The 26,959-nt window shown below is 34.7% G+C and overlaps 1 protein-coding gene across 9 annotated transcripts in view; it reads left to right on the forward strand.

The window, feature by feature from the left end:
* Positions 1–26,959, forward strand: part of anapc1 (anaphase promoting complex subunit 1) — a 181,950-nt gene that overhangs the window by 1,871 nt on the left and 153,120 nt on the right. For 4 of the 9 annotated variants that reach the window (XR_015506403.1, XR_015506404.1, XR_015506405.1 and 1 more), the window contains exons 2-13: positions 2,103–2,339; positions 5,492–5,647; positions 7,862–7,904; positions 8,494–8,594; positions 12,433–12,515; positions 12,639–12,715; positions 17,496–17,638; positions 17,951–18,174; positions 20,463–20,669; positions 23,525–23,620; positions 25,067–25,157; positions 26,424–26,489. Coding sequence is in view for 4 of the 9 variants with exons in the window: in XM_087279784.1 (XP_087135910.1) it covers positions 2,127–2,339; positions 5,492–5,647; positions 7,862–7,904; positions 8,494–8,594; positions 12,433–12,515; positions 12,639–12,715; positions 17,496–17,638; positions 17,951–18,174; positions 20,463–20,669; positions 23,525–23,620; positions 25,067–25,157; positions 26,424–26,489 (1,500 nt within the window). In the remaining 5 variants the exon portion in view is untranslated. The remainder of the gene's footprint in view (positions 1–2,102; positions 2,340–5,491; positions 5,648–7,861; positions 7,905–8,493; positions 8,595–12,432; positions 12,516–12,638; positions 12,716–17,495; positions 17,639–17,950; positions 18,175–20,462; positions 20,670–23,524; positions 23,621–25,066; positions 25,158–26,423; positions 26,490–26,959) is intronic. The other 5 variants (XR_015506406.1, XR_015506407.1, XM_087279785.1 and 2 more) reach the window with 3 other exon arrangements.

The following is a 26,959-nucleotide window of genomic DNA, read 5'->3' on the forward strand; positions in this document are numbered from 1 at the left end:
TTTTGATTATAACCCAAACAATACAAACATAAAAATAAAACAAAACAATCTGATAAATGAGTTATCTGTAATAACAATGAAATGACACAAGGAGAAAGTGCTGAACTACTGAAATGTATTTAATGCTTTATATAAAGATGTTTTAGTGATGGCAGCTTAAAGACGTCTCTCATATGGAAAATAAAGTCGCATACATTGCTCATGTGTGAGTTTTCTCACAGACTTCAACAGAGTGTGAAATTCTTGATGGTTCTGTGGGTCTCGATTGTCAAATCTGACCTTTTTTCTGTATTTTCTATCGGATTCAAGTCAGGTGATTGGCTGGGCCATTCTACAGCTTGATTTTCTTTCTCTGAAAGCATTTGAGAGTGTTCTTGGCTGTGTTTTGGATCATTGTCTTGCTGAAATGTCCACCCTGGTTTCATCTTCATCCTCCTGCTGATGTAGATGTTGGACTGAAGCAGCTGATATTCATTTACTATGAGGATGGGCAGAGGGTTGCTGAAGAACTACTGAGAGATTTCAGCTGCTGTCTGGGCTTTCACTGCCTTTCTACACCTCCCATTCTTCATGTGTTCAATACTTTTTTACTGCATCTTTTTATTTTATTAAACTAACTTTATTAGTTTCATTAGTTAGTTTATCACACTAGCTTCATTAGGTTGTTACCATCATTCAGTGAAGATTTCAAGTCAATGGCACCTTTAGAAATAAATTTACTGAGAAAAATGGTGATGTTCGATACTTATTTCCCCCACTGTGTATGAATCCAGAAAAATGAAAATGTACTAAAAGTCTAAGGTGCTTATATATATATATATATATATCAGGAGCGCTAATAATTTTGACTTCAACTGATAATCGTTTTGAATAATCGTGATAATAATTATGACCAATATATATATATATATATATATATATATATATATATATATATATATATATATATATATATATATATTTTTTTTTTGGTCTTAATTGTTATCACGATTATTCAAAACGATTATCAGTTGAAGTCAAAATTATTAGCGCTCCTGAGAATTTTGTTTTTTTAACAGCTATTTCCCAAATTATGCTAAACAGAAAAGGGAATTTTAACAGTATTTCCTCTAATATTTTTTCTTCTTCTAGAGAAAGTCTTATTTGTTTTATTTTAGGTAGAATAAAGCAAGTTTAAATATTTTGAAACCCATATTAAGGTCAATATTATTAGTAAAAAAACTTCTTTCCATTAAACAGAAATTGGAGGACAAAGGTTGCTAATATTCATGAGGGCTAATAATTCTGACTACAACTGTATATATACAGTTATTTTCCACCCTGCAAAGGAAAGAGAAATAAATACAATAGAATAAAAATATGAAACAAACTGTGATTTAAGCATCTTCACCCTAAGAAAAACACTTTAGCTACAAAAATCCTTCAGTCAAGAGCAGCGAGGAATTTTCTCGTCGTTTGATTAGTGCGAAATGCTGCCGCCTGTTTTATCATTGTCACTTTAATGGTTTCTCTTTTACGTGTCTTTTGATTCTCAACTCGTTTGTTTATTACGCAAATGAGGGCTAATATGAATAATCAATAATCACCGCGTTTTGACACCTATTTGACCATTTAAGTGCTCACGTTAAGATTACTTTTGATGTCTGCGCTCCTCTGCTCGTCTCAGTGTGCGAATGAGACCGAATGCTGACCGCGTGGTTATGTGTGTGCGCGTGTTGTACACACACATAAGCACGCGGTCTTTCGCGCTTTTGGTATATGATGCAATAATCGTTTATCTCGATTAATGGTTTTTCATAATCGTTAGAAGCCATAATCGAAATCGGATTTTCGATTAATTGCACAGCCCTAATATATATATATATATATATATATATATATATATATATATATATATATATATATATATATATATATATATATATACACACACACACACACACACACACACACATATATATATATATATATATATATATATATATATATATATATATATATACAAATAAATATATATATATAAAATGATGAGATGCATTCCATAAAAAGTTTGTCATTAGTTCAAACCTGGTTGACCTCAATTGTGTCCCTTTGCTTTCCAGAAATAATGCTGATATTGGGAACTCATGTCGCACGTCTATGAAGAGAGAGCCACAATGATAGCCGCAGGCGAATTGCAGTCGTTTGTCCCATTCGGTCGTGAGCACTGCAAAAATCACCCGAATGCTGTGAATCTCCAGCTGCGGCAGCTCCAGCCGGCATCTGAGCTCTGGTCCTCCGACGGGGCAGCCGGGCTTGTGGGATCTCTTCAGGAGGTAACTCTACAGGAGCGTGACAAGGTATATTTTCCTCAATGATAATTTGTTTTGGTCCCACGTTATATGAAGTGTCGTTAACTACTGTGTAAAAAATGTATACGTTATACTTACTGTGTTTGTAATGTATTGCAGAACACCTATTGAGGTGGGTTAATGACAGGTTTGATGGTATGAGTAGGTTTAAGGGTGGATTAAGATTTAAGGGCTGATCAACAGTGTATTTAAATAAGTAATTACAGAAATTAATTGGAGATATAATTACATGCAGCGATATAATCAATCATAAGTACCATGTAAAAACATGTACAGTTAAAATTATTTGTGAAAACCCCTGTCAATTATTGAACAGTTTTTTCTTTTTCAATTTTTTCCCAAATGATGTTTAACAGATTCAGGAATTATTCACTATATTTCCTATAATATTTTTTCTTCTGGAGAAAGTGTTATTGGTTTTATTTTGACTAGAATAAAAGCAGTTTTTAATTTTTTAAATGCCATTTTAGGGTCTATATTTTTAGCCTTCTTAAGCAATATTTGTTTTAAATTGTCTACAGAACAAACCATTACTATACAATGATTTGTCTAATACCCTTACTTGTCTAGTTAACCTAATGTACACAGTTATTCCTTTTAAATGTCACTTTCTTTTTAAATGTCACTTTAAGCTGTATAGAAGTGTCTTAAAAATATCTAGTCAAATATTATGTACTGTCATCATGACAAATATAAAAGAAATTAGTTATTAAAACTATTATAACAGAAATTGGGGGAAATATACAGGGGGCTAATAATTCTGACTTCAACTGTTTTTACACAATAAGTACATTGTAGCAAATGATTATTTTCAGTGCAAGTACATATTAGTTAAGGCCATCTAATATAAAGTGTTTCTTCTGAGTAGAATGATCACTTCTATTTTTCCATCGTACACACAGATAGACGGTTACAGTGGTGATGTTCAATAATTCAATATATCACAATAATGACCATGCACAATATTGATATTGTGGGATACGGTAAATAATTATTTATTTAAACTTTTAGAGTGCATTTAATAATATTCAAATTTTATTGGCAGTGATTGTTCATCGCAGCACCGAATGCTGGAAGACTTAAAGGGTTAGTTCACCCAAACTTTAAAATTCACTCACTGTTTTCTCCATTTCAAGTGGTTCCAAACCATTATGAGTTTCTTCTGTTGAATACTAAGGTAGATATTTTGAAGAATGCTGGACTTGTAACCATTGACTACATTTTTTCTCTACTATTGAAGTCAATGGTTACAGGTTTTCTGCTTTCGTCAAAATATCTTCTTTTGAGTTCATCAAAAGATAGAAACTTAGGCAGGTTTGAAACAAGTAAACGGAGAGTAAATGATTATAGACTTTTCCTTTTAGGGTGAACTGTCCTTTTAAAAGGGGATCTTTATTTCAAACACAAACTTTTTCACATGTTAATCTTACCTACGATATTAAAAAAAGTGTGATTATTAATAAGCCTTCTGTTTGATAACTCTGTACAGTAAAGCATTTCAAGTAAAGCAACAGTAAAGTATTTGTTAACATCACCTTAACTAAAGTCATCATGACGAAGTCAAGTCAGTAATGACAACTGCATTAGCATTTATTAATCTTAAGTGCTGCTAATTTAGTTGTATTTTTACAATTATCTTTAACATATACAGTTGAGATCAAAATTATTAGCCCTCCCGAATTATTACCTCACTTCTATTATAAAGGGGCTAAAAATATTGACCTTAAAATGGCTTTAAAAAATTAAACTGCTTTAATTTTAGCCAAAATAAGACTTTCTCCAGTAGAAAAAAAATAAAGTAAATACTGTAAAAAAAATAATATAATATTAAATATTGGAAAAAAAATAAAAGTTCACAGCAGGGCGAATCATTTTGACTTTAGCTGTAACTATAATCTGTATTTTTCTCACTGTTGCATTATTTAGCATTTATTATTGACACTTTATTGTAGAATGTTACCTATTGTACTTTGTCATCCTTATTTGTTAATTTAATTTGTTTAATTAATTAGTTTACTCTGAATGCATATACAAAAAAATAAATATTTAGTATTTTTTTTGTTGAAGTAATCTTTTTTTTGCAGCATATAGGTCAATATTTTGATAATACCATATATTGCGACAAAAGCTTCAGCAGTTAATCGCAATATGAAAATATCTTCTTTTGAGTTCATCAGAAGATAGAAACTTTGGCAGGTTTGAAACAAGTAGATGGAGAGTAAATGATTACAGACTTTTCCTTTTAGGGTGAACTGTCCTTTTAAAAGGGGATCTTTATTTCAAACACAAACTTTTTCACATGTTAACCTTGCCTACGATATTAAAAAAAGTGTGATTATTAATAAGCCTTCTGTTTGATAACTCTGTACAGTAAAGCATTTCAAGTAAAGCAACAGTAAAGTATTTGTTAACATCACCTTAACTAAAGTCATCATGACGAAGTCAAGTCAGTAATCACAACTTCATAAGCATTTATTAGTCTTAAGTGCTGCTAATACTTAACATTAAAATCAAACGTAAATATCTAATCAAATTTAGTTGTATTTTTACAATTATCTTTAACATATACAGTTGAGATCAACATTATTAGCCCTCCTGAATTATTACCCTACCTCTATTATAAAGGGGCTAATAATATTGACTTAAAAAAAAATAAACTGTTTTAATTCTAGCCAAAATAAAACAAATAAGACTTTCTCCAGTTGAAAAAAAAATATTATAAGAAATACTGTGAAAATAACAGGGGAAATATTGGAAAAAATAACAAAAGTTCACAGCAGGGCGAATCATTTTGATTTTAGCTGTAACTATAATCTGTATTTTTCTCACTGTTGAATTTAATGCATTATCTAGCTTTTATTATTGACACTTTATTGTAGAATGTTACATATTGTACTTTGTCATCCTTATTTGTTAATTTAATTTGTTTAATTAATTAGTTTACTCTGAATGCATATACAAAAAAAGAAATATTTAGTATTTTTTCTGTTAAAGTAATCTTTTTTTTGCAGCATATAGGTCAATATTTTGATAATACCATAAATTGCGACAAAAGCTTCAGCAGTCAATCGCAATATGAACATTTGATACCGGTAAGCAAATACTGCATGTTTTGAGCTTGATTATGGTGTGATTGGCAGGAGCGCTGGCAGCTGAGGAAGGGAACGGCTCCTGATGATGTTGAATATGACGAGGAGCTGTATGTGGCTGGAAACATGGTCATCTGGAGTCGTGGCAGTAAGAATCAAGCCTCATGTGTGTACAAGGCTTTCACAGTCGACAGCCCAGTTCAGCAGGTACCGTCTGCAAAAACATAAAATGAGGCTAGACTTTTTTCCAGAACAAATGGCTCTTTTATTAATTAAAGCGCAACTCAAAACAACAATAATCTTGTGATTTGCCATTATTTTGGTCACTTGTTATTTTATAATGTGTAATTTAGTAACAAGTGGGTCAAAGTGTTATAGAGCTTTTTATTATGTTTAAGAATTCGCCAATAAATGGAATAAAGTGTCATTAATTTATGTTTTAATACTTATAGTTGTTAAAATGTAAGTAGTATATTTCTTAAGCAAAACTAAAAGGCACCAAGTGTAAAGAATTAGGACCTCCGTTTCTGTTGTCTATTTGTTAATCTATGTTTTTTTGTATTGAGTAAAGTAATTTACTGAATATTATACTAACTATTAAAGTATTTAAACTAATACTTTAAATATTTATATACTATATTAATATTTCTATTGTATATATTTTGTTTTTACAAAAAACATTTCTGAATTCTAACTTGATGTTGCTTGACACTGTCCTGTTATAATGTTATGATCAAGCCTCTGAAATCCGAGCATAATTTAATTTCTGTTACAAATTGGGTAAAAAAAATGTAATGGCAGTGGCAAATATCTTTGGCTGTAATTTCAATTTCATTACATCATTTAAGTTGAGATTTAAAATATTTGAACTGCTATAATGTTATGGGAATATGTTTTTTTTTTTGTTCATACACTCACTCAGTCCTTTTAAAATAAAAGTGCTCAATGCACTTCTTTAAAAATCATTATTGATTTTGTACATAACAATGTGATCAAAAAATAGTTGCCCAGCACTAATATAATATAATATAATATAATATAATATAATATAATATAATATAATATAATATAATATAATATAATATAATATAATATAATATAATTTTAAAAAGTGTTTTTAATATATTTTAATATAGTATAGCTGAACAACTAAACTGTATTAAAAAAAAAATATATTATCTTACTTTTCTATTTATTATTAACCCTCTCAGGCTCAAATTAAGTTTTAGAAACAGGAAAACTCCGATATTTGGGGAAAATTATCATATGAGAGACCTTCACATGCAAGGCTTTCTGGGATGTTACAGATTTGCAACATTGGCCCAGTGTGGTAATTAAACACTGACGACTGAATATGACATGAAAATTAATTTTTATATACAACTTTTCAAACAATGTAACAAATTGCTTTTCAGTGGGAGAACAACAACAAAATAACATGGGATCCAAATCCAATATCTCAAATCTTCATTGAGTATTTCTCATTGATCCAATATCTCAAATCTTCATGTTTCCAAGTCACTTTGTCATGTACTCCAAGAAAGTTTTTGTCCTGCAGTGGTACTTCTGAATAAAAAAAAACTCATGAAATATGTATCTGGAGTAATAAGGTAGTTAATTTTTACCTGTTGCAAATCTGAGCCTGCCTTGAGAGGGTTAATATTACTATTTTTTTTTCACAAGTCGTGTGTTGTGGACCTCTTGGCCAGTTCACCCTTGTAAATGAGATCTTGATCTCAATGTTTTTTTTGCTCTGGTTAAATAAAGAAACATATATAATATAAAATTCATTACTTTTTTGAAGTCGCTTAGCCAACATTGATTATACTGTAAGTTATGTATATATCTGTTGAACTGAATGATGTCTTTGTTTTTTATATACAGTTTGATATTTTCCTTTAAGAAAGATGTTTTTATTCTAATAATGAAAGTTGCATCATATGCATTTTATATGCTTTATATTTAATTAAAATCATCCATGTAAATTTAACTAAAGCAGACGCCAAAATGGAATATTGCGTCCCATAGACGTGTTTTAAGTTCCCCAAATTTTTTAAACTGCTATGTTACGAATGTAGTCAAACTTGCATTGTCCTGTTTTTATTAATTAATTAATTAATTAAATTATTTATTTATTTATTTATTTATTTTTTGAGAGTATGCTGTTGTATTTTGCACCGTCATTGTATTTTGCACTGTCTGTATTTTGCACCGTCTGTATTTTGCACCGTCATTGTATTTGCACTGTCAGTATTTTTCACTGCTGTTGTATTTGGTACTGTCTTTAGCCAGCACCTGAACTTTTCACTCATCATAGCACACGTGCTGCTGCTGATGTGACAATAAAAGTGATTTTGATTTGATTTGATGTTTATTTGTTCTTCTAATTAAGTATTCGCTTTTATTGTAATTGTTTTACAGGCTCTTTGGTGTAATTTCACTGTTCCTCAGGCTAAAAAAGATGGTAAGAATTTATAAAATTTTGTGTTTATGTAAATTGTCGTACAAATGCATTTGCTTATACATGTATGTTATTTATTTGATCAAAATAAAAACACAGCTAAACGGTAAGCTAAGAAATAATATTACCGTCTGTACATTTCAACACATTTTAAAATGTACTTGATTCCTGTCATGCAGCACTAAATATTTTTTCCTAACCGTCATATAACCATTCAGAAATTGTTAAGTGCTGACAATTTGCCTTCACAGGACTTAAAAACATTTCAGTATTTTCTATTAGAAATGATCAGTAGAATATAGTAGTATATCATGCTGGAAATGTTTTATATAATTAATAATTAATTTTTACAATATTTATTGTTGATTAAATTGAAAGAACTTTCATGACTTATTAGTGTTGTTATTTTTGTTTTATTTTATGTAATGGATGTTTTCTAAGAAACGGTTACGATTGCAAATAAAAGCTGAAAATGTATTCCCAGTATAGCTAATGCTGCTGATATTGCATTAATTAATTAGTAAGTAATTGAAATAAGTAAGGTAAAGTAAGTCATGCTGATTGAGAAATAGTATTTCTTTATTATCTCCAGTAAAGGACGTTGTGGAGCAGACGGTGTGTATCGTCCAGAGCACCTGTGTGAACGTCCACAGCATGAGCGGGAAAGACTTCATATCTCCACTTCCCTTCCAGGTCAGAACGCACTACATCTGTGTTTCTCCACAGTACATCTGTCAAATGATGGACTCCTCAAATCTGCTTGAAGTGGCTCTATCAGTGTTTCCAGCAAAGCTATTGTCATCAGCAGAGTGTTTGTTCATGCCGTCAGGGATTTAGTCAGCTTGAATGTCTTTTTTAGCTCAGTGACTGATGATGTGCGCCAATTGTCCGTTTCATGAGGCTTAATGGGTTATTTGGCATGCAGACAGAAGGGGGGGGGCGGTTCGGTTTTAGTAGCAGTATTTAGACAGCACAATTTACTGTTCTGGCTTTAATTTTACATGAGTAGATTCTGGAATGTCATCCTAGTAGCTTTTGCTAAGCATTTCCGACTTGTGCATTTTTTAAATGGCAAAACGTGCGATTGGAATCATAAACTCTGAAACCGTGCTGTAATATTTTTCTAAATTGTTTCAACAATATGCAGGGCTCAACAATAAAGACTGCCCGGTGGTCCAGGGCCAGCGTGAGAGACGCATGGGACAGTAGACAGGATCATTACTGGCCCAATTGGGACAGTGCTGCCTTGTCACTAAAGTTAAATTTGCATGCGAATATTTTTTACAGGGCATGACTTTTACAATAGGAAGAATCGCCGACAACTTTGTCGCAACTAAAAACACGTTTTATATCTTTTGTAATCAACTACATAACGAGAAAGAAGCCTTCAACGGGGTAGAAAATGTACATATTTGCTCACCTGTGTTTGAATTGGCAATTTCTCCTCAACTTTTTTTCTTTTTTTAACCCGGTTGTGATATTGCTCACATGACATGTCAAACAGACACAGTGCTCCTGCTAAATTTACACTAGTTTTTCCTCCATTTATTTCTTAGGTCCAAATATACTGAAAATAAGCCCTTTTAACTTCTCCCCCATCCTCCCGCTGGCCTGAAGATACCCACTGTAATAATGTTCACGGCCCTTTGGCCGCCGGAAAGAAGGAGGCGGAGAGCTGACACAGTTTTTAAATGATTTATTAATAACAGTGATGGCAGCTCCTCAAGGAGGCTGCTGTTTAAACCAAAACAAACGGACGGCTGAAAGCAAAAGTAAAATACCCAGGCCCGGTCCTCTCTCGGCTTCCTCTGCCATTGTTCCTCCTTTTATAGTCCAGAGCTCCTTCCGTGGGATTCGAGGCAGGTGCGCACCGCAAGTGTATCCACTTACGCGATGGCCTCTCTCCGCTCCCACGGCTCTCGGCCACGCCCCCTCGCCACACCCACACTAGTGTATGCTGCTCTCTCATTGGCTGTTGGTGATCGCTGATGTTATTTTCAGTCAAAACTCTTTCACACAGCATGATTTGAATCGCCGACAGCTCCAGATATTTACCATGCCAAATATGTCATGGGCGTCAGCGACTCCTTCTGATTCTCTCAGATCGCGTTCTTGATAGTTCACACTGTGTGATTGTCACTTACGTGAGCGAGCACAGATTTGCTTGTGAATTTAGACATTAAGGGTGTCACGATCCTCCAAATCCTCGATTCGATTACATTTTCGATTCTAAAGTCACGGTTTGATTAGATTTTCGATTTAAAAAAGAAAAATTAAACAAAATTATAAACAAATCATACAGTAAATGAGTTACACACATAATTACCACCTGTCAATTACTTTTTCCGCAGGACTCGTGAATAGGCAGTGATCTGTCGTTATAATGGCGTCGGTAATAAAGTTGCACAACCAACAGGAACCAACCAAAAGTATCTGAGGTGTTCGCTAAAATTACCAAGTACAAGTGAGTGAAAGATTGAAGCAGTCTGCTGAACCGCTGACTGCCTGGACCCGCTGTCTCGATTTTCTTCGTCTAACGGCCCAACCCTAATACTTACAAAGCAGAGCTTGCAAACTGTGTTTTTTTTCGACAACACAAACGTTGTCAACATAACTCACTGGAAATCCAAAATACTTCCACACCGGCGACTTCATTGAAAGAGGAGAGGGTTTAAGTTCTGTGGACGTGACATAAGGGCGTGGCAGCATTGACGATTCCATTTTTTTGATTCGATAATCAAAATTGAGCATGAATTTCGATCGATTTAGATTTAAAATCAAAACCGTGACACCCTTATTAGACATTTGTCTGATTTTTTTCAAAACCTGTCGACAGGGCCGGCCCGTGGCATAGGCAGTATAGGCAAATCCTAAGGGCGCTGTACATCCAGGGGGGCGCCAGAAATGACCGCGGTTAAGTTTTTGTTTTTGTTATTCCTGACACGTTCAGTGATATACGGCAATAACTCAAAAACCTCTTAGCCTAAAAAGATCTAAAGTGTGTTTCCTACAAAAAGACAAAGCTGGTTATGTTTCACAGCTGTCTTTTTCTTTTTTTTCCGCTCGACATTATGACCACTGCTCCGTTTATGCCGGGGATTTGCGTTTAGCCGGGAGAGCTTAGCTACCGTCCGAAAAGTGCTTCTTTTTCTTTCGTTTTTTTTTTTTTTTTTTTTTTTTGCTCAGTCCTGCGTGTTTTATTTTAAACACAACCAATTTTCTCTTAAATGAGCACAAACAGTTACTACAGTAGTCGAATGCTTCATTCATTCATTCATTCATTCATTCATTCATTCATTCATATAGATCTGTGCATTCTTACATTAACACCTCTGTTATCAAACAAAACACAATGAGAGATTAATTTGCTGGTCCACTAAATAACTATAGTGACTTTAATCAATGTGCAAATACAATTAAAAGTCAAATAGATTTTATAGCTTTATTTAATTTCTGTATAGGCCATTGTTTTTAAAAGGGTAAACCTTTTATTTTATAGTCAATATTTTCTATTGTTTGCTATGTTTTCTATCATTTGAAGCTATTTGTTGTCCCATATTTTTTACATCTAAACGTTGACAGAGATGGTATAACATTGCTAATCAATAAATATCTATAGTGCTGTCTGTTAGTTTTAACGTCAGCTAATGTTATGGAAAGACATAGATGTTATGGAAAATAGTAATAGTAATGTAACTACCCCATCATTACTTCCTCAAGCAAATGTGTAAATATTAGATCTATTCAGCATTAATGTTAATTGCATTGGCATATTTATCTGACGTTTTCCCAGCTTGTAGTAGTCGCTCAAAAAGCTATTTAGTTTCTTATGACTATACACTAGCAGTGGAATTTACCGCGATGTGACGGGACGCCACCTGAAATCTTGCCTAGGACGCCAAATTGGTTAGGGCCGGGTCTGCCTGTCGGCGAGTAAAAATCAGGGCTAAACTCATGCAGTCTGAACTCAGCATTAATTGTTTTGTTAAATTCAATTTAATGTGCTAATTTAAATGATTAAAAAGTAAAAGTCTGTTGGCGCCAGCATATAGCGCCATGGTGCTCACGACAACCCTAGTTCGTTTCCTGGCTTGTGGTCCTTTGCCAACCATTCCCCTCTCTCTGCTCCCAATACTTTCCTGTATTTTCAATTTTTGAGTGAATTACGCCTTTAAGTTTTGAATTGTTTTAGACGAGGCGTCTCAGAATCATTTCAGTATTAGATGCATATTCTGAAAAGGCTACAATGTTTTCTGAGATTGATTTAAACCTGCTGTTGGAGACTCCTAACACAATTTTAGGACACTGAAATACAATGTGACCTACTGTTTAATGGCTCTATTGCGTTGGAATCTCTAAATAGACGATAGTAAACAGCACATGTTTCCTGTGTTGATAGTACAGTTAAAGGAAGTGTTAGAAATATGGAGTTTATTTTGAATGCCTAGTTACATTTCACACATCGTATATTTTCTGTCAGATGCAGACCTCTTATGTTTACTCTCTCATAATTTAATGGCTTCATTTGTAGGTTTCTGCACTCTGGCCAACAAAGTTTGGCCTACTTTTGGAGCGCAAAAATATAACAGTTGATGGCCACATGAGCCCCATCAGGTATGCTTGATTTACCTAGATATGTTTGGTTTAACATGTAATTTACTCCAACTATGCATTTGACTGTTGTGAAAATGACTTCTCCATTGTAAAACTGCTCTTTAATGTGTTGATTCTTATCAGCAGGGAACCTCTCCCGACTTTGTTCAGCATGCTGCATCCATTAGATGAAATCGCTCCTGTTGTTTGTAAGTCCACCGGTAAGGATTAATAATTGTGTACCATATTATTTTATAACGTACTATTATGTACTTAATATAACTATTAAGTATGCAGTATTCAACATTTGAAGTGGATCAAAAATAGTTGTTGCTCAATGGTTTTGATTTTGATGAATGGTTTTGATGCACTTCAGATGTTGACTACTGTAGATTATTTTAGCTTTTTGTTTTCTATTTTGCATTTCTTGTTTTCTTTTATTAAAATTTTTGTTGTTAATTTTTTTTCTTTTTACCCAAACATATTTTGCCCCGTTTCTTTTTTTAATTGTTTGTTTGTTTGTATTGAGTTTATTTTGTACATTTAAGTTGCAATCATTTTATCAGTTCAACTTGTTTTTTGACAAGATTATTTCTTTTTTTTTGTTTCTTTTTACCTGATGAATAGCTATTTTTAGCTAATTGCATTTTACAAAAACACACTTTATACTTAAACAGTGAATGGTAGGATGAAAACATTGATTGTTGGTGCAATCAAGAAAATAATTTATAATATGACAAAAAAGGATGATGAGCTTGCAAGTTTTAGTTTAGTATTTCTTATATGACAATTAATGTAATTTAAATAATGTTGATAATCTGTTCTAAAATGACCTGCTTATCAACCAAAAGAGATGTAAAATTTATTTATTAATTTTTATTAATTTTATTTATCATTATTTATTTATTTTTTATTTATTTAGTGTTTTTAAAAAATGATGCATATATTTACCAGATTTACCATGCATATATATAGTTTACAATTACCATGTCCATAAAACTATATTTAGGATTAATTAATTAATTCATATTTATTTTATTTTAAATTTTTTAAGTTTATTAAAAAAATTATTTTGTATTTTGTTTTTATTTACGCATTTCATTTTATTTGTATTATTATTATATTTAAATATATTTATTATTTATTTATTTTGTTTTTTACCTTCAAATGACATTTGTTGTTTGTTAAATACTTTATCTTTAAATTTATTTTTAATTTTTTGATTATTATTTGTTTATTTTTTATTAGATTTTTTAACATTTAATTTTTATATGTATATTTATTTATTATTGTTATTATTTAAAAATATATTTATATTTATTTTTTTACTTACTCAAAAAAATGATGTTATGTTCAAACTACTTATTTAAAATGACCTGAAACCACACAATTCTTGGGATTTATTTGGGGACAACTTAATTGTTTTATCTTCAATCCACTTAAATTTCTAAAAACGAATAAGTTAACTTAATTCCTTCATGTTGTTGATTGTGTGGAGCCCAGCATTTTTTAACAGTGTATTTACTTGTTTATTTTTTCCTTTAGTTCCTTTAGCATCATATTCACTCTCAAAAACACGAGACACTCATGTCTCACATTTATGTTACGATTGCTGGAATATTTTACAGTCTGTCATCACACACATGACAGTCGTACATAAACAGGCCTCTATGCTTCTTGATTCAATCATGTTGCTAACGTCAGTAAGAGTCAGTCAGACTGTCCTTCTCATAATTTAATTTAAACTATATATAATATTGCATTTCCTAATAAAGCTGCAGGCCAAGCAGTCATAAAGCTGTTTTATTTACTTGGTAAAACCACACATTTAGCACTTGGAATGTATTGGAGCTTGCGAAAAGGATGTGAATGGCAACAATAATTTTGATCGTGATTTGTGTGTTTTGGTGCAACTCTCTGAATGTTTTTTTTCACTGCAAAACTTATAACAATCACATTTTCGGTTAATTGGCAGTAAGCTTGTGGTTATTTGTTGTTCATTTAATTCAATTAATCTTTATTTATGTAGCATCTTTTACAAATGTTGAATTATATTTATACGCTTTCAATCACATTAATGTCTATGCTATAAAAACAAGGCAATTTAATATGCTTTCACATTACTTCTGGAATTGGTCGAAAATGCATAACCTAAAAAAGGTATTTTATTGCTGTAGCGTTTTTTAACATATAGGGCTGTATTTTGACAATCCATGCGCAAAGTGCAAAGCGCAGGGTGCAAGCGCTTTAAGGCCGTGTCAGAATCCACTTTTGATAATATAAGGACGGAAAAATCCACTTTGCGCCGTGTCGCATGGTCTAAAAGGGTTGAGCTTTTTTTCTTAATGAGTTATAGGTGTGTTTTGAGAATAAACCAATCAGAGTCTCATCTCCCATTCCCTTTAAGAGCCAGTTGCGTTGCGCCATAAGCGCATTTGCTATTTACATGACGACTTTGTCAGTGGAAAAACTGAGCGTTTCACTAGCAAGAAAACTGTTAAACAGAGCATCTACAGCGCGAGAATGAGAGATAAGGCATCTTATAATATACTTTCACTTTCGCTCTCGTGGATAGGGAAACCTTGTACGCACACATCAATTAGCCTATAATTAATTTTTTTTATTAAGTGCAAGGATTTGTTTCAAAACTATTTATAAATTCAGTTCTAATTTCCAGCAAACGAATAAATGAACAATAATAACGAAGTAAAAAACCTGAGTTATATCCTAAAACACATGCTGTGCCCCATATGGTCTAAAACCTGACAGGTGGGCAAAGCTAAGCTTGTTTTTAATAAAACAAATATAAATATGGATATAATAAATAATACTGCTAATAATAATAACATTATACAAAAGCAAATTGTTATGAATGAACTGAAAAAGCCTCCCGAGATGAAGAATGCATGAATGCGTGAAGGCAGTGTTTTTTATATTTATGTAGGCTAGAAAATAATATGTTTTGTAATATTTTAATTCTTTATATTTATTTATATATATTATATATATATATCCTTAATATTTGAATTATTTTTCATTTGTAAAGATGTTTGTGTATTGCTCTTCATCTTGTGTGTATTAAGCAGTGTGTAAGTGAGGCGCATAACTAACGCGCTCTGCGCTGGACAATAGACTGACTTTGTTTTGGTCTATTGAAAAATCTATTATAGTTTCTCAAAATAGCACCGCGCCAGCAATGCGCCTCAGATTGCTTCCTTTTTAGACCAGAATGTCTATGGGCGCACATTTGAGCACGAATGCATTTGCTATTTCAACAGCATGGCGCAAAACATCAAAACGACTCTTGCTCCAAGCTGAAACTAGCAAACAACTATTGCGTCGCACCTTGCGCCACATTGTGCCGGGTGTATGATAGGGCCCATAGACTGTCAAAGCAGCTTAACATAGATGGAAAAAAAGAGAGTAAAAGCCATGATACTTCAAACATTCCAGCAATTCAGGCAGACAGGAGAGTAGTGCTGGTTTAGCTTTAGTTAAATTGAAACTCACCCAAAAATAAACATTTCTTCTAGGGATGCACGATATATCGGCGGCCATATCGTTATCGGCTTATAAATGCTATTTTTAGGGTTATCGTTATCGATCCCATGTCTAAATTGGGCCCATATTTTTAAGCGGATAAATTATGTAATTGTACAGACCTTTCTTCTTAATTTATTTACTTGGTGTGATAATCGTTGTTACCGTGCAATTTATACTTTTTCCTGGCTTCACAGCATTATATTTTGCTGATTTTGTGCACAGCCATGAGCTGTGGTGGCTTTCATACTTGTTGCGCTTGCCAGTTTACTTTTATCTGTAACAAGAGAGGGTAAATATACACTACCTGACAAAAGTCTTGTCTTCGATCCCAGTTTTAAGAGCAAGAAATAATAACTTGACTTTTTGTTCATCATTTGGAAAAAGTGGCAGAAGGTGGATTTTTCTGATAAATCATCTGTTGAACTGCATCCCAATCATCACAAATACTGCAGAAGACCTATTGGAACCAGCATGGACCCAATATTCTCACAGAAATCAGTCAAGTTTGGTGAAGAAAAAATCATGGTTTGGGGTCACATTCAGTATGGGGCGTGCGAGAGATCTGCAGAGTGGATGGCAACATCAACAGCCTGAGGTATCAAGACATTTGTGCTGCCCATTACATTACAAACCACAGGAGAGGGCAAATTCTTCAGCAGGATAGCGCTCCTTCTCATACTTCAGCCTCCACATCAAAGCTCCTGAAAGCAAAGAAGGTCAAGGTGCTCCAGGATTGGCCAGCCCAGTGACCAGACATGAACATTATTGAGCATGTCCGGGGTAAGATAAAGGAGGCATTGAAGATGAATCTAAAGAATCTTGATGAACTCTGGGAGTCCTGCAGGAACGCTTTCTTTGCCATTCCAGATGACTTTATTAATCAGTGATTTGAGTCATTGCAGAGATGTATGGATGCAGTCCTCCAAGCTCATGATGGAGTCAGACACAATATTCATTCTGTTTCCACTGCAGCATGACTATATTCTATACTGGACATTATTTCTGTTCAGTGACAAGACTTTTGTCTAAGCAAAGTCAGACCTTACTGTCCTAATGAAATCATTAAAAATCAAGACATGATCATATTTAATTTTGGTAAAATAAGCGTCATCTAGAGGCCTTTGCCTTTCATTTAAGCCACTTTTGATACCAAATGATCAGATAGAATAAGAATAGTCAAGTTATTATTTGTTGTTCCTAAAACTTGGACAAGCGACACGCCTTTTGTCAGGTAGTGTATATAAAGCCAGCTGCATTCTTAATGCAAAACCTTTTAAATTCAATAATTTACTAAAATCTTGGATAACCTGTGCAGAAAATATATGTATTGTTGTTCAAAGCTGAAAGAACAGATCCCTAAAATGCCTGTTTTATTCAATGTTTGACAATCTTAACTATTGTAAACGGGGCCGATGTGTCATTTGTCAATGCTCTTGTTGCTCTCACTCATTGGTGCAGGTCTGTTTGAAGCGCGGCTCCAGTATGTTTCAGACAGCGCTCTGAGAGTGGTGTTCACCTGCCTCAAACCCTCCATTATCATGACCTACGACACACAGCAGTGCACACACACCGTCTGGAACCTGCGCAAAGTCACATCTGAGGTACGTTTAATGCAGTCTTCAGCCCAATTCACATTGCAATGACAGATGCCAACCAACAAATCATCGGAACTTCCAAAGTTTCCAGATATTGTGTTTAATGTGCAATATAAGTGTTTGTGAGAGGTTTTCAATGTTTAGAGTTGCAATGCATTGTGGGACTTCTCAGGACACTGAACAAATTTTCTGATTGAGACAGCAGTTAAAATGGCTGACTCCCTCATCAGTGCGCTGACTACTAAACAAGAGTGCTGATTGAGACACACTCCTAGACTTGTTTGGAGCCTAAAGCCCTGTGTGTGTGTTTTATTTCAGGAGCAGAACACTGTGTTAAAGTTTCCAGATCAGCCTGGACCGGCTCACACTCCTAATGCGGCTCCCAGTTTCCTCAGCACACACCTGAGGAACGTGAACCGGCTGGACTCTCCGGCTTCACCTTTACACTGCCATGCTCTTCACAACCAAAGCCGAATCCCAGCCTCACCGGCCCTGCACTCTCGGGTTCACTCGCCCAGCATTTCCAACATGGCTGCTCTCAGGTATGACCATGCATCAATATTGGCTATGAATGGTGTTTTTTTACATATTGTGCACAGAAATCGCAATTTAAAAATTTTATTGAAAAAATATATAATCATAAATCAAAGAATATGAAAAATATAAAGCAGCACAATTGTTTTTTATTATATTATATTATATTATATTATATTATATTATGTTATGTTATGTTATGTTATGTTATGTTATGTTATGTTATATTATATTATGTTATATTATGTTATATTATTTTATTTCACATCATATATTGTATAATATTGTATTATATTATTTCATATATTATTTTATATTATATTATGTTATATTTTATTATATTATATTATATTATATTATATTATATTATATTATATTATATTATTTTATATATTTTTTATGTTAATTATATTATATTATTTTATGTTATATTATATTATAACATATTTAGTGCAAAACTAAAACAAAAAACTAATTAATCACACTTTTTTTTCTTTTTTTTTTTTTTTGCAATTAATCGCAATTAATCACATTTAAAAGACCGAAAGTTATAATTTTGGCTCTTCAAATGTAAAATTAATGTAAATGCAAGACAAAAACTATTTAAATTCAAATTATAATTGTGTATTAGAATTTTTGTTTATTTTGTAACACCGATTTCTTCAACATACCCACAATAAACCATCAAGATTCTGGCTTGAGTGCATATTTATTACAGAAATAAAAACACAGGCATGTTAATGCCATTTGAATTGAAAAACAATGGCAATAACAAACAAAGATGATTTCCATGTTGGATTCTAAGTGAACTGCAGAAAATGTCAAAACACAGGCTTTGCAAATATAGAAAATTGTAATAATAATAAAGTATTGAATACAAACAGTTGCACTCGTTGAAAAGTTGTATTGCTGTGTGTTGAGAACATTTATTATTAAGCAGAAACAATTTAGCTTAGTCCTCCTTTACATTCAGCCTGTTGCTGAGACAGTCCAGTCTGTTGACATTATCGGGGGACAATGTGGCCCTTTTGTTTTGAATGATGTGAGCCGAGAGTGAGAACAGGCAGGATTACTGAATCAGCATATGCATTCGGTACCTAATTTTGTGACCACTGGTGCTGCGAAAAGGACGTAAGAAGCATCAAACGTTAGCCTACATCAAAGGGACAAACAGGTACGCGTTGTGCGCGCTTTGCTGTGACACACACACACAAAACGTGCGCAGGACAGCGCAGCCTGAGCGACTCCCTTCAGATTCAACGCGCATGATCGCGTTCATCAAATTTGCTTAAACTAAGCGTTCTGAAGTATGGCTGTATTTTATAAGGATTCTGACACATCAACGTGAAGCAGACGCTTTACAAAACTTGTGTTAAAGTGGGAAACACGTCAAACTTAATAAAACATTGGAGGGCTCATGCTGAAAGGAAAAGGAATGCGCTGACTTTGACAGCTTGCAACATCATCTGGCCCTTTCTAAGTACCTTTACATGGACACCAATATTCCGATTTTAATATGACTAAGTTAGAACTCTTATTAGAAGTCTACCATGTAAACAGCAATTTTGATAACCTTAAAGGGTGAAATGCGGAGGTTTTTCTTTCCGTTCACCATGTGGTATCAAATTCCATTAAAACAAAAGTCGAAAGTTAAAAATGAAACATAGGATATTAGATGAAACTCTGGAGGAAACGCTGACTAGCCTGGTAAGTGCTTCCTTGGTCTTATTCATATTTCTTTGCATGTTGAACACACTTCGGCCACAACAGGAAAAAAACTGCAACTGTGTTAATTACGTTAAATATTTCAAATTATTTGCATGCGTTAACGCACTTAATTTGACAGCATTAATTATATTGTATTATATTATATTATTATATTATATTATATTATATTATATTATATTAGATTAGATTAGATTATATTAGATTACAGTATATTATGTTATATTATTTTACCTTATATTATAATGTATTATACTTTTTATTTTATTATGTTATTGTATTATGTTATGTTATATTATTTTGTTATATTATGTTATATTATGTTATGTTTTATTATATGGTTATTATGTTATATTGTTATATTATGTTATGTTTTATTATATTGTTATATTATGTTATATTGTTATATTATATTATATTTTATTATATTGTTATATTATGTTGTTAAATTATGTTATGTTTTATTATATTGTTATATTATGTTATGTCGTAAAAATATCTAAATTTAAATGTCTCATTTTTTTCTTTTTCTTTTTTTTAAAAACATTTTAATTTGCCTGACTTTCTAAAGTCGTGCTCATTCCCCTGGCATTGCCGTGCCCTCGTTCTCTGGGAATCAGCGCTTCAACATGTCATGCCACACGCCATCTTCGCGTGGCCACAGCATCCTGGCTTCACCCAACAGCACCCTGAATGACACCTTACTGCCCGAGATGGAGCCCATCTTACCAGACCTCTGCATCGAGCAGCTGTGGACGGAAACCAGCGCCATCTCCAGGTCTGATGAGCTTCAGTGTGCTGTCAGAGAGTATTAAATTACCTTCTATGACTGTCCTGAATTCAATAACCATGTTTCCATCCACCTGTTTTTTTTTTTTTGCGCATTTGACATATTGCATTAAAAAAAGATTAATGTTGGGGCAATAGCCTAGTGGTTCGCGCGATGATCTATGGTGCGGTAGCACTTCAGGCTGTCCAGAGTTCAAATCACGGCTCAACCCCCACTACAACAACCCCCCTCTCTCCCCCACTGCACTTCCAGTCTGATTACTGTCTTATCTAATAAAGGCAAAAAGGCCAATAATAAATCTTTTAAATAAAATGCTTAATGGAAACCATTAGATGTGCAAACATTTTGAAAATGCGTATGAAAGAAAATGTATGCATGCACACTACTAAGTAGGATAAACTTTTTATTCGATAACCAAATACGAGCAAAAGCTTTGATGGAAACACATTTATGATCTTAAAAATGGGTGTGATGTATTAAGGTGTGAGGCATTAATGGTCAAACCAGTGGAGCGAGCACATTGTAGAACATCTGAAACATTGTTTTGGTCATTCTGAAATCCCTCAGCCAAAGTCTGTCATCACTGTGGTTCAGAATTATCATTATCCTAGGCAAGGCAATTTTATTTATATAGCACATTTCATACACAGTGGCAGTTCAAAGTGCTTTACATAAACAGGAATAAAAGAGACAAAAATAATAAAACCAACAAAACAAACATATAAATATAAATATAATATAATATATATATATAATATAAACAGATAAAAACAGTGTTAAGACAGTTTTTCCATACAAAACACTGGTGTATCATATTTTCCCATTTTATTTTCATTATACCTCTACATATTCCTCCAGAACTAATAATCGTAGGAACTAATTACTGATTTTGATTGTAATGCATTAATGTGCATTGTTTTATCGTGCATCGGCTTTGGAACAGTAATTATTTTGATAAGCACTATACAAATAAACTAGAATTAAATTGAAAGAACTAGAATATGGCTGGGGGAGAGGCAGTGGCGCAGTAGGTAGTGCTGTCGCCTCACAGCAAGAAGGTTGCTGGGTCACTGGTTCGAACCTTGGCTCAGTTGGTGTTTCTGTGTGGAGTTTGCATGTTCTCCCTGCCTTCGCGTGGTTTTCCTCCAGGTGCTCCGGTTTCCCCCACAGTCCAAAGACATGCGGTACAGGTGAATTGGGTAGGCTAAATTGTCCATAGTGTATGAGTGTGTGTGTGAATGTGTGTGTGGATGTTTCCCAGAGATGGGTTGCGGCTGGAAGGGCATCCGCTGCGTAAAAACTTGCTGGATAAGTTGGCGGTTCATTCCACTGTGCCGACCCCAGATTAATAAAGAGACTAAGCCGACAAGAAAATGAATGAATGAATGAATGAATGAATGAATAGGGCTGCAGAATACTGGGGAAAAACTGATATTTAGTTTTTCTGTGATATGCATTGCTATCCAGAAACCACAGTCTAAAATGGATCCAATCAGATTTGTGGAGTCACTGCAGAGTTTAACCACAATGGAGTAACTGACTGCTGTGTGATCATTTCAGGAGATTTTAAAGCAATTATCTTTCAGATGAGACGTTAAAAGGGGGTCCTGACTCTCTGTGGCCATTAAAAATCCCATGGCACTTCTCGTAAAGAGTAGGGGTGTAACCCCGGTGTCCTGGCCAAATTGTCTCAATTGGCTCTATCACTGTCTCTCCACTCCACCAATAGCTGGTGTGTGGTAAGCGCACTAGTGCCGTAGCTTTTGGCTGCCGTTTCATCATCCAATGGATTATAATTACAAATTACATTTTATTCCACCACAAGAAATCGTATGTAAAATGTATTTAATTGAATTATTTATACAGGGATGACTAAACCGTGTAATTTTATCACCATAAAGCACTGATTATTTCACTTTTGTCTTTATTCCTTCCTTAGAGAATCATCCCAATCAATCTAATTGAACAACTTTCTTACGAAAAGAGCTATTCAAGCCATCTGCTGAACTTGAATTCATATCACTATAATCCCAACTCAACATTGCCGATGTGCAGATTGAGATATTAATGCTGAAACGATATATTATGCAGACCTAGTCTTGTGCGTCTGCACTCCCAAAGAGCGTCTCACGCCTCCAAAAGCCACTGTGTGTTCATTGCATTTCATCTTCTGAGGTGCAAATACTTCATTTTATAAGGGAAAAAGGCTTCTCCTACTGCAGCCAAATCCATTTTTTGTTTTTATATTTGGCACCAGTTTATCAGGAAATGATGATTCTGTTCTCTTTGACTCACTCAAAGAAAGCACTGCTTTATTCTCTAATGTTTTATGCAATGTTTCAGTTTTGAGCTTCAGTTTGATTTGCATCTTTGGATGGAAACACAGCAAGTATTTTGTGTGTGTGTGTGTGTGTGTGTGTGTGTGTGTGTGTGTGTGTGTGTGTGCGCGCTTGTGTGTGTGCGCGCTTGTGTGTGTGCTTGTGTGTGCGTGTGTTTGCTTGTGTGTGTGTGTATGTGTGTGTGTGTGCTTGTGTTTGTGCTTGTGTTTGTGTGTGTGCTTGTGTTTGTGTGTGTGCTTGTGTTTGTGTGTGTGTGCTTGTGTTTGTGTGTGTGTGCTTGTGTTTGTGTGTGTGTGCTTGTGTTTGTGTGTGTGTGCTTGTGTTTGTGTGTGTGCTTGTGTTTGTGTGTGTGCTTGTGTTTGTGTGTGTGTGTGTGTGTGCGCTTGTGTTTGTTTGTGTGTGTGTGTGTGTGTGTGTGTATGTGTGTGTGTGTATGTGTGTGTGTGTGTGTGTGTGTGTGTGTGTGTGCTTGTGTGTGTGTGCTTGTGCGTGCGCGTGCTACAGGGAGAAAGGCTGCCAGGCGTCTAAAGTCTTCATCACCTCTGATCTGTGTGAAAACCGGTACCTATGCTTTCTGGTCGAGTCCCATCAGCAGCTCAGGTGAACTTTTTTTGGTTTTAGACATGTTTTTAGCATGGTGTCCTTGCACATTTAAGTAATTGTATCTGCTGGGTTCAAGTAGGTCTTTTTTCAAGATCAAAATTTTAGGTTTTGTTAAGTAAATATATAAATAAATAAACTGCAATATACACTAACTGGCCACTTTATTGGGTACACCTTACTAGTAACGATTTATACCTCCTTTTGCCTTCAGAACTGCCTTAATACTTCTTAGCATAGATTCAACAAGCTACTGGAAATATTCCTCAGAGATTTTGCTCAATATTGACACGATAGCATAACGCAGTTGCTGCAGATATCTCCCCTGCACATCCATGATGCGAATCTCGTGTTCCACCACATGCCAAAGGTGCTCTATTAGATTGAGTTCTGGTGACTGTGGAGGCCATTTGAGTACAGTGAACTCATTGTCATGTTCAAGAAACCAGTCTGAGATAATTTACTCTATGATATGGCGTGTTATCCTGCTGGAAGTAGCCATCAGAAGATGGGTACACTGGTCATAAAAGGATGGACATGATCAGAAACCATACTCGGGTAGACTGTGGCGTTGACACAATGCTCAATTGGTACTAATGAGCCCAAAGTGTGCCAAAAAATATCCCCCACACCATTACACCACCACCACCAGCCTGAACCGTTGATACAAGGCAGGATGGATCCATGCTTTCATGTTAATGATGCTAAATTCTGACCCTACCATCTGAATGTCTTTTTCGGACCATTCTCGGTTACTCCTAGAGATGGTTGTGCGTGAAAATCCCAGTAGATCAGCAGTTTCCGAAATACTTAGACCAGCCTGTCTGGCACCAACCATGCTACGTTCAAAGTCGCTTAAATCACCTTTCTTCCCCATTCTGGTGCTCAGTTTGACCTGCAGCAGATCGTCTTGATCATGTCTACAAATGCATTGAGTTGCTGCCATGTGATTGGCAGATAAGAAATTTGCATAAAGGGCAGTTGGACAGGTGTACCTAATAAAGTGGCCAGAGAGTGTAGTATTCCGTATCATTACTAGAAAAAAAAAACCAAGATTAGATCGTTATCTATGTAGGCTATATTTTGGTTCCTGTTGACTGCTAATTAAAAATAAAAGCATTTAGCTGGAAGCTTGATTCCGCAACTCCTCTGGCTCCATCAGGCAGCCCATACCCAGGCTCCAATTTCAGCAGTCTTTTGCAACGGTTTGTGCCTGTCACGAGGCATTTTGCCCTCAAAGCGTTCAATGGGAAACGTCGCTGGCAGTCATTGGGCGACACACAGGCATTTGTAGCTCCGCCTTCTTTTAAAAAGAGCACAGTTTCATTAAAATTTAAAGTAACAGTGACCAAAATGCCTCAATTGACATTATTATGGAGTATTTTGAGCTGAAACATCACATACCTTAAAATAAAAAACCTCAATCAACTTGCTTGCCTTTTGCAGGTGTGTAAAATTTCTTGAGAGCAATGAAACGTCTCAACTGATCTTTGCAACGGTTTCCACCATCGCTGCAAAAGATGCCGCTCCTCTAGAGGTGAGTAGTTGACAATAGCCCCTTTCACACAGTGATACCGGTAAATATCCGGAAAATTTCCGGAACGACTTTACCGGTATATACAAAAAAGCGCTGTTCACACAGGCGAGGACGTTACGGAAATTTTCCGGAAAAGAGCATTCACACATCCACTCCAAAATACTGGTAAATTCTGACATCATTCACCACAAATGAGCTTTAAACGGCTGCGCTTGTGTTTGTAAACATTTGACTAAATTACAAACTCTTTTGATGATCAATATTGTGAACAACTTTCGCAGGATCACTTTCGCATGTCGAGATGTTCATAATATGTGCGTGTGCAGGCGCTCACAGGCTGTTTTACAGGCACACGCAAAGCTTGAAGGTAAACAAACAACGGCTTATCATAAGCATCTCATTGATGATTATTTACACAGTTGGCATTAAGAAGAACATATAAACGTGATCTGGCTAACTTCTAGCAGCTAAATGTGTCTGGAAAAATATTCAAAGGCTTTTATTCTCACAAACCGCGCGGACGTAAATGCGTCTGACTGTTGTGATTGGCTAAAGCAGACGTCTCACGTCAGCACGTTCTAGACGTGCACGCGCTTATTACGGCAATCTTCCTTCTGCATTCACACAGCGCAGCATTCCGGCAAATTGCCGGTAATGTTACAACTTCACTTTCCGGAAAATAGCCAGAACGAATTTACCGGTATTTTCAAAAAGGACCTGTTCACACATACAACCTTTCCGGAAAATTGCCGGTAATTTTCCGGAAAGGTCTGTATGTGTGAAAGGGGCTATTGTATACATTGAAGTTTATTTATATTTATAAAATTAAATATTTATATCCAATACAAATTATATATAACTTAATATTAGTATTTATAAGTATATATTAAATATTTATTTATTTTTTTTGTATTTTTATATTTTGGATGTGGTTTCAATCGTTTGACAGCACTAGTTTCGTTCTATACTCATATTATTGTGCACAATTCATCTGCGCTCTTTGAAAGTTTTTGAAAGTTATTCACGTTAAAAGTTTTCATGCGATAAATTAAAAAATCTATGTAAATGGCTAATGCAGTTTCCACGCAGAGTCTTGTTTCACCAAATTCATTGAGATCAGATCTTCCTGCTTCCTACAACAATAAGTAATTTACACTGTTTAATTAATCGTGACTGCCATCAGCTGTAAAGTGTTGTTGTCTTTTCCTCAGCTGTCGTCATCAGGAGATCAATTTTCCTCTCATTTATTTTGTGTTTTTGTGAAAGGACATTCACACAATGCTGGTGCTGGAGGCCAATGGGAGTCTGGTGTTGTACACAGGAGTCACCAGGGTAAGTCTTGATTTGCGTGTGTTTTTCACCTCCCAATTGACATTATTAGTGGCCTGAATCCTTTTTCCACTTTCAGCTGCTTTATTTGCGCCTCACGATGCTGTGTCCGCCGTGCATAGTTCTCTTTGTATTAAAAAAGCCAAAGGCATCCGCGCATTACAATTTGCACTTAGAGCGCAGCACCGGGTCTAATACATCACCCCATTCCATCATGTTTTCCACCAATCACCAGAGATTTGAAAATTGGTTCCAGGTGAGTCACTCGCATCTGGATGAGAGATTGTCATTAGTGCAGTGGAGACAGAGAGATAGAGAGATGCTGGGGATTCTTTACAGACATACAGGCATGTCTGCTTTATACAGTTATATTCTTATCATTTATTAATGAAATAAGATGGTGCTTATAAGATGTATGATTGATGCATAAAAAGGCTATTTCTCTCCAGCAGTGCTGATGCTGTGTGTTTCAG

The sequence above is a fragment of the Danio rerio genome, chromosome 13, assembly GCF_052040795.2.
Source record: "Danio rerio strain M-AB ecotype USA chromosome 13, GRCz13ab, whole genome shotgun sequence".
Lineage (NCBI taxonomy): Eukaryota > Metazoa > Chordata > Actinopteri > Cypriniformes > Danionidae > Danio > Danio rerio.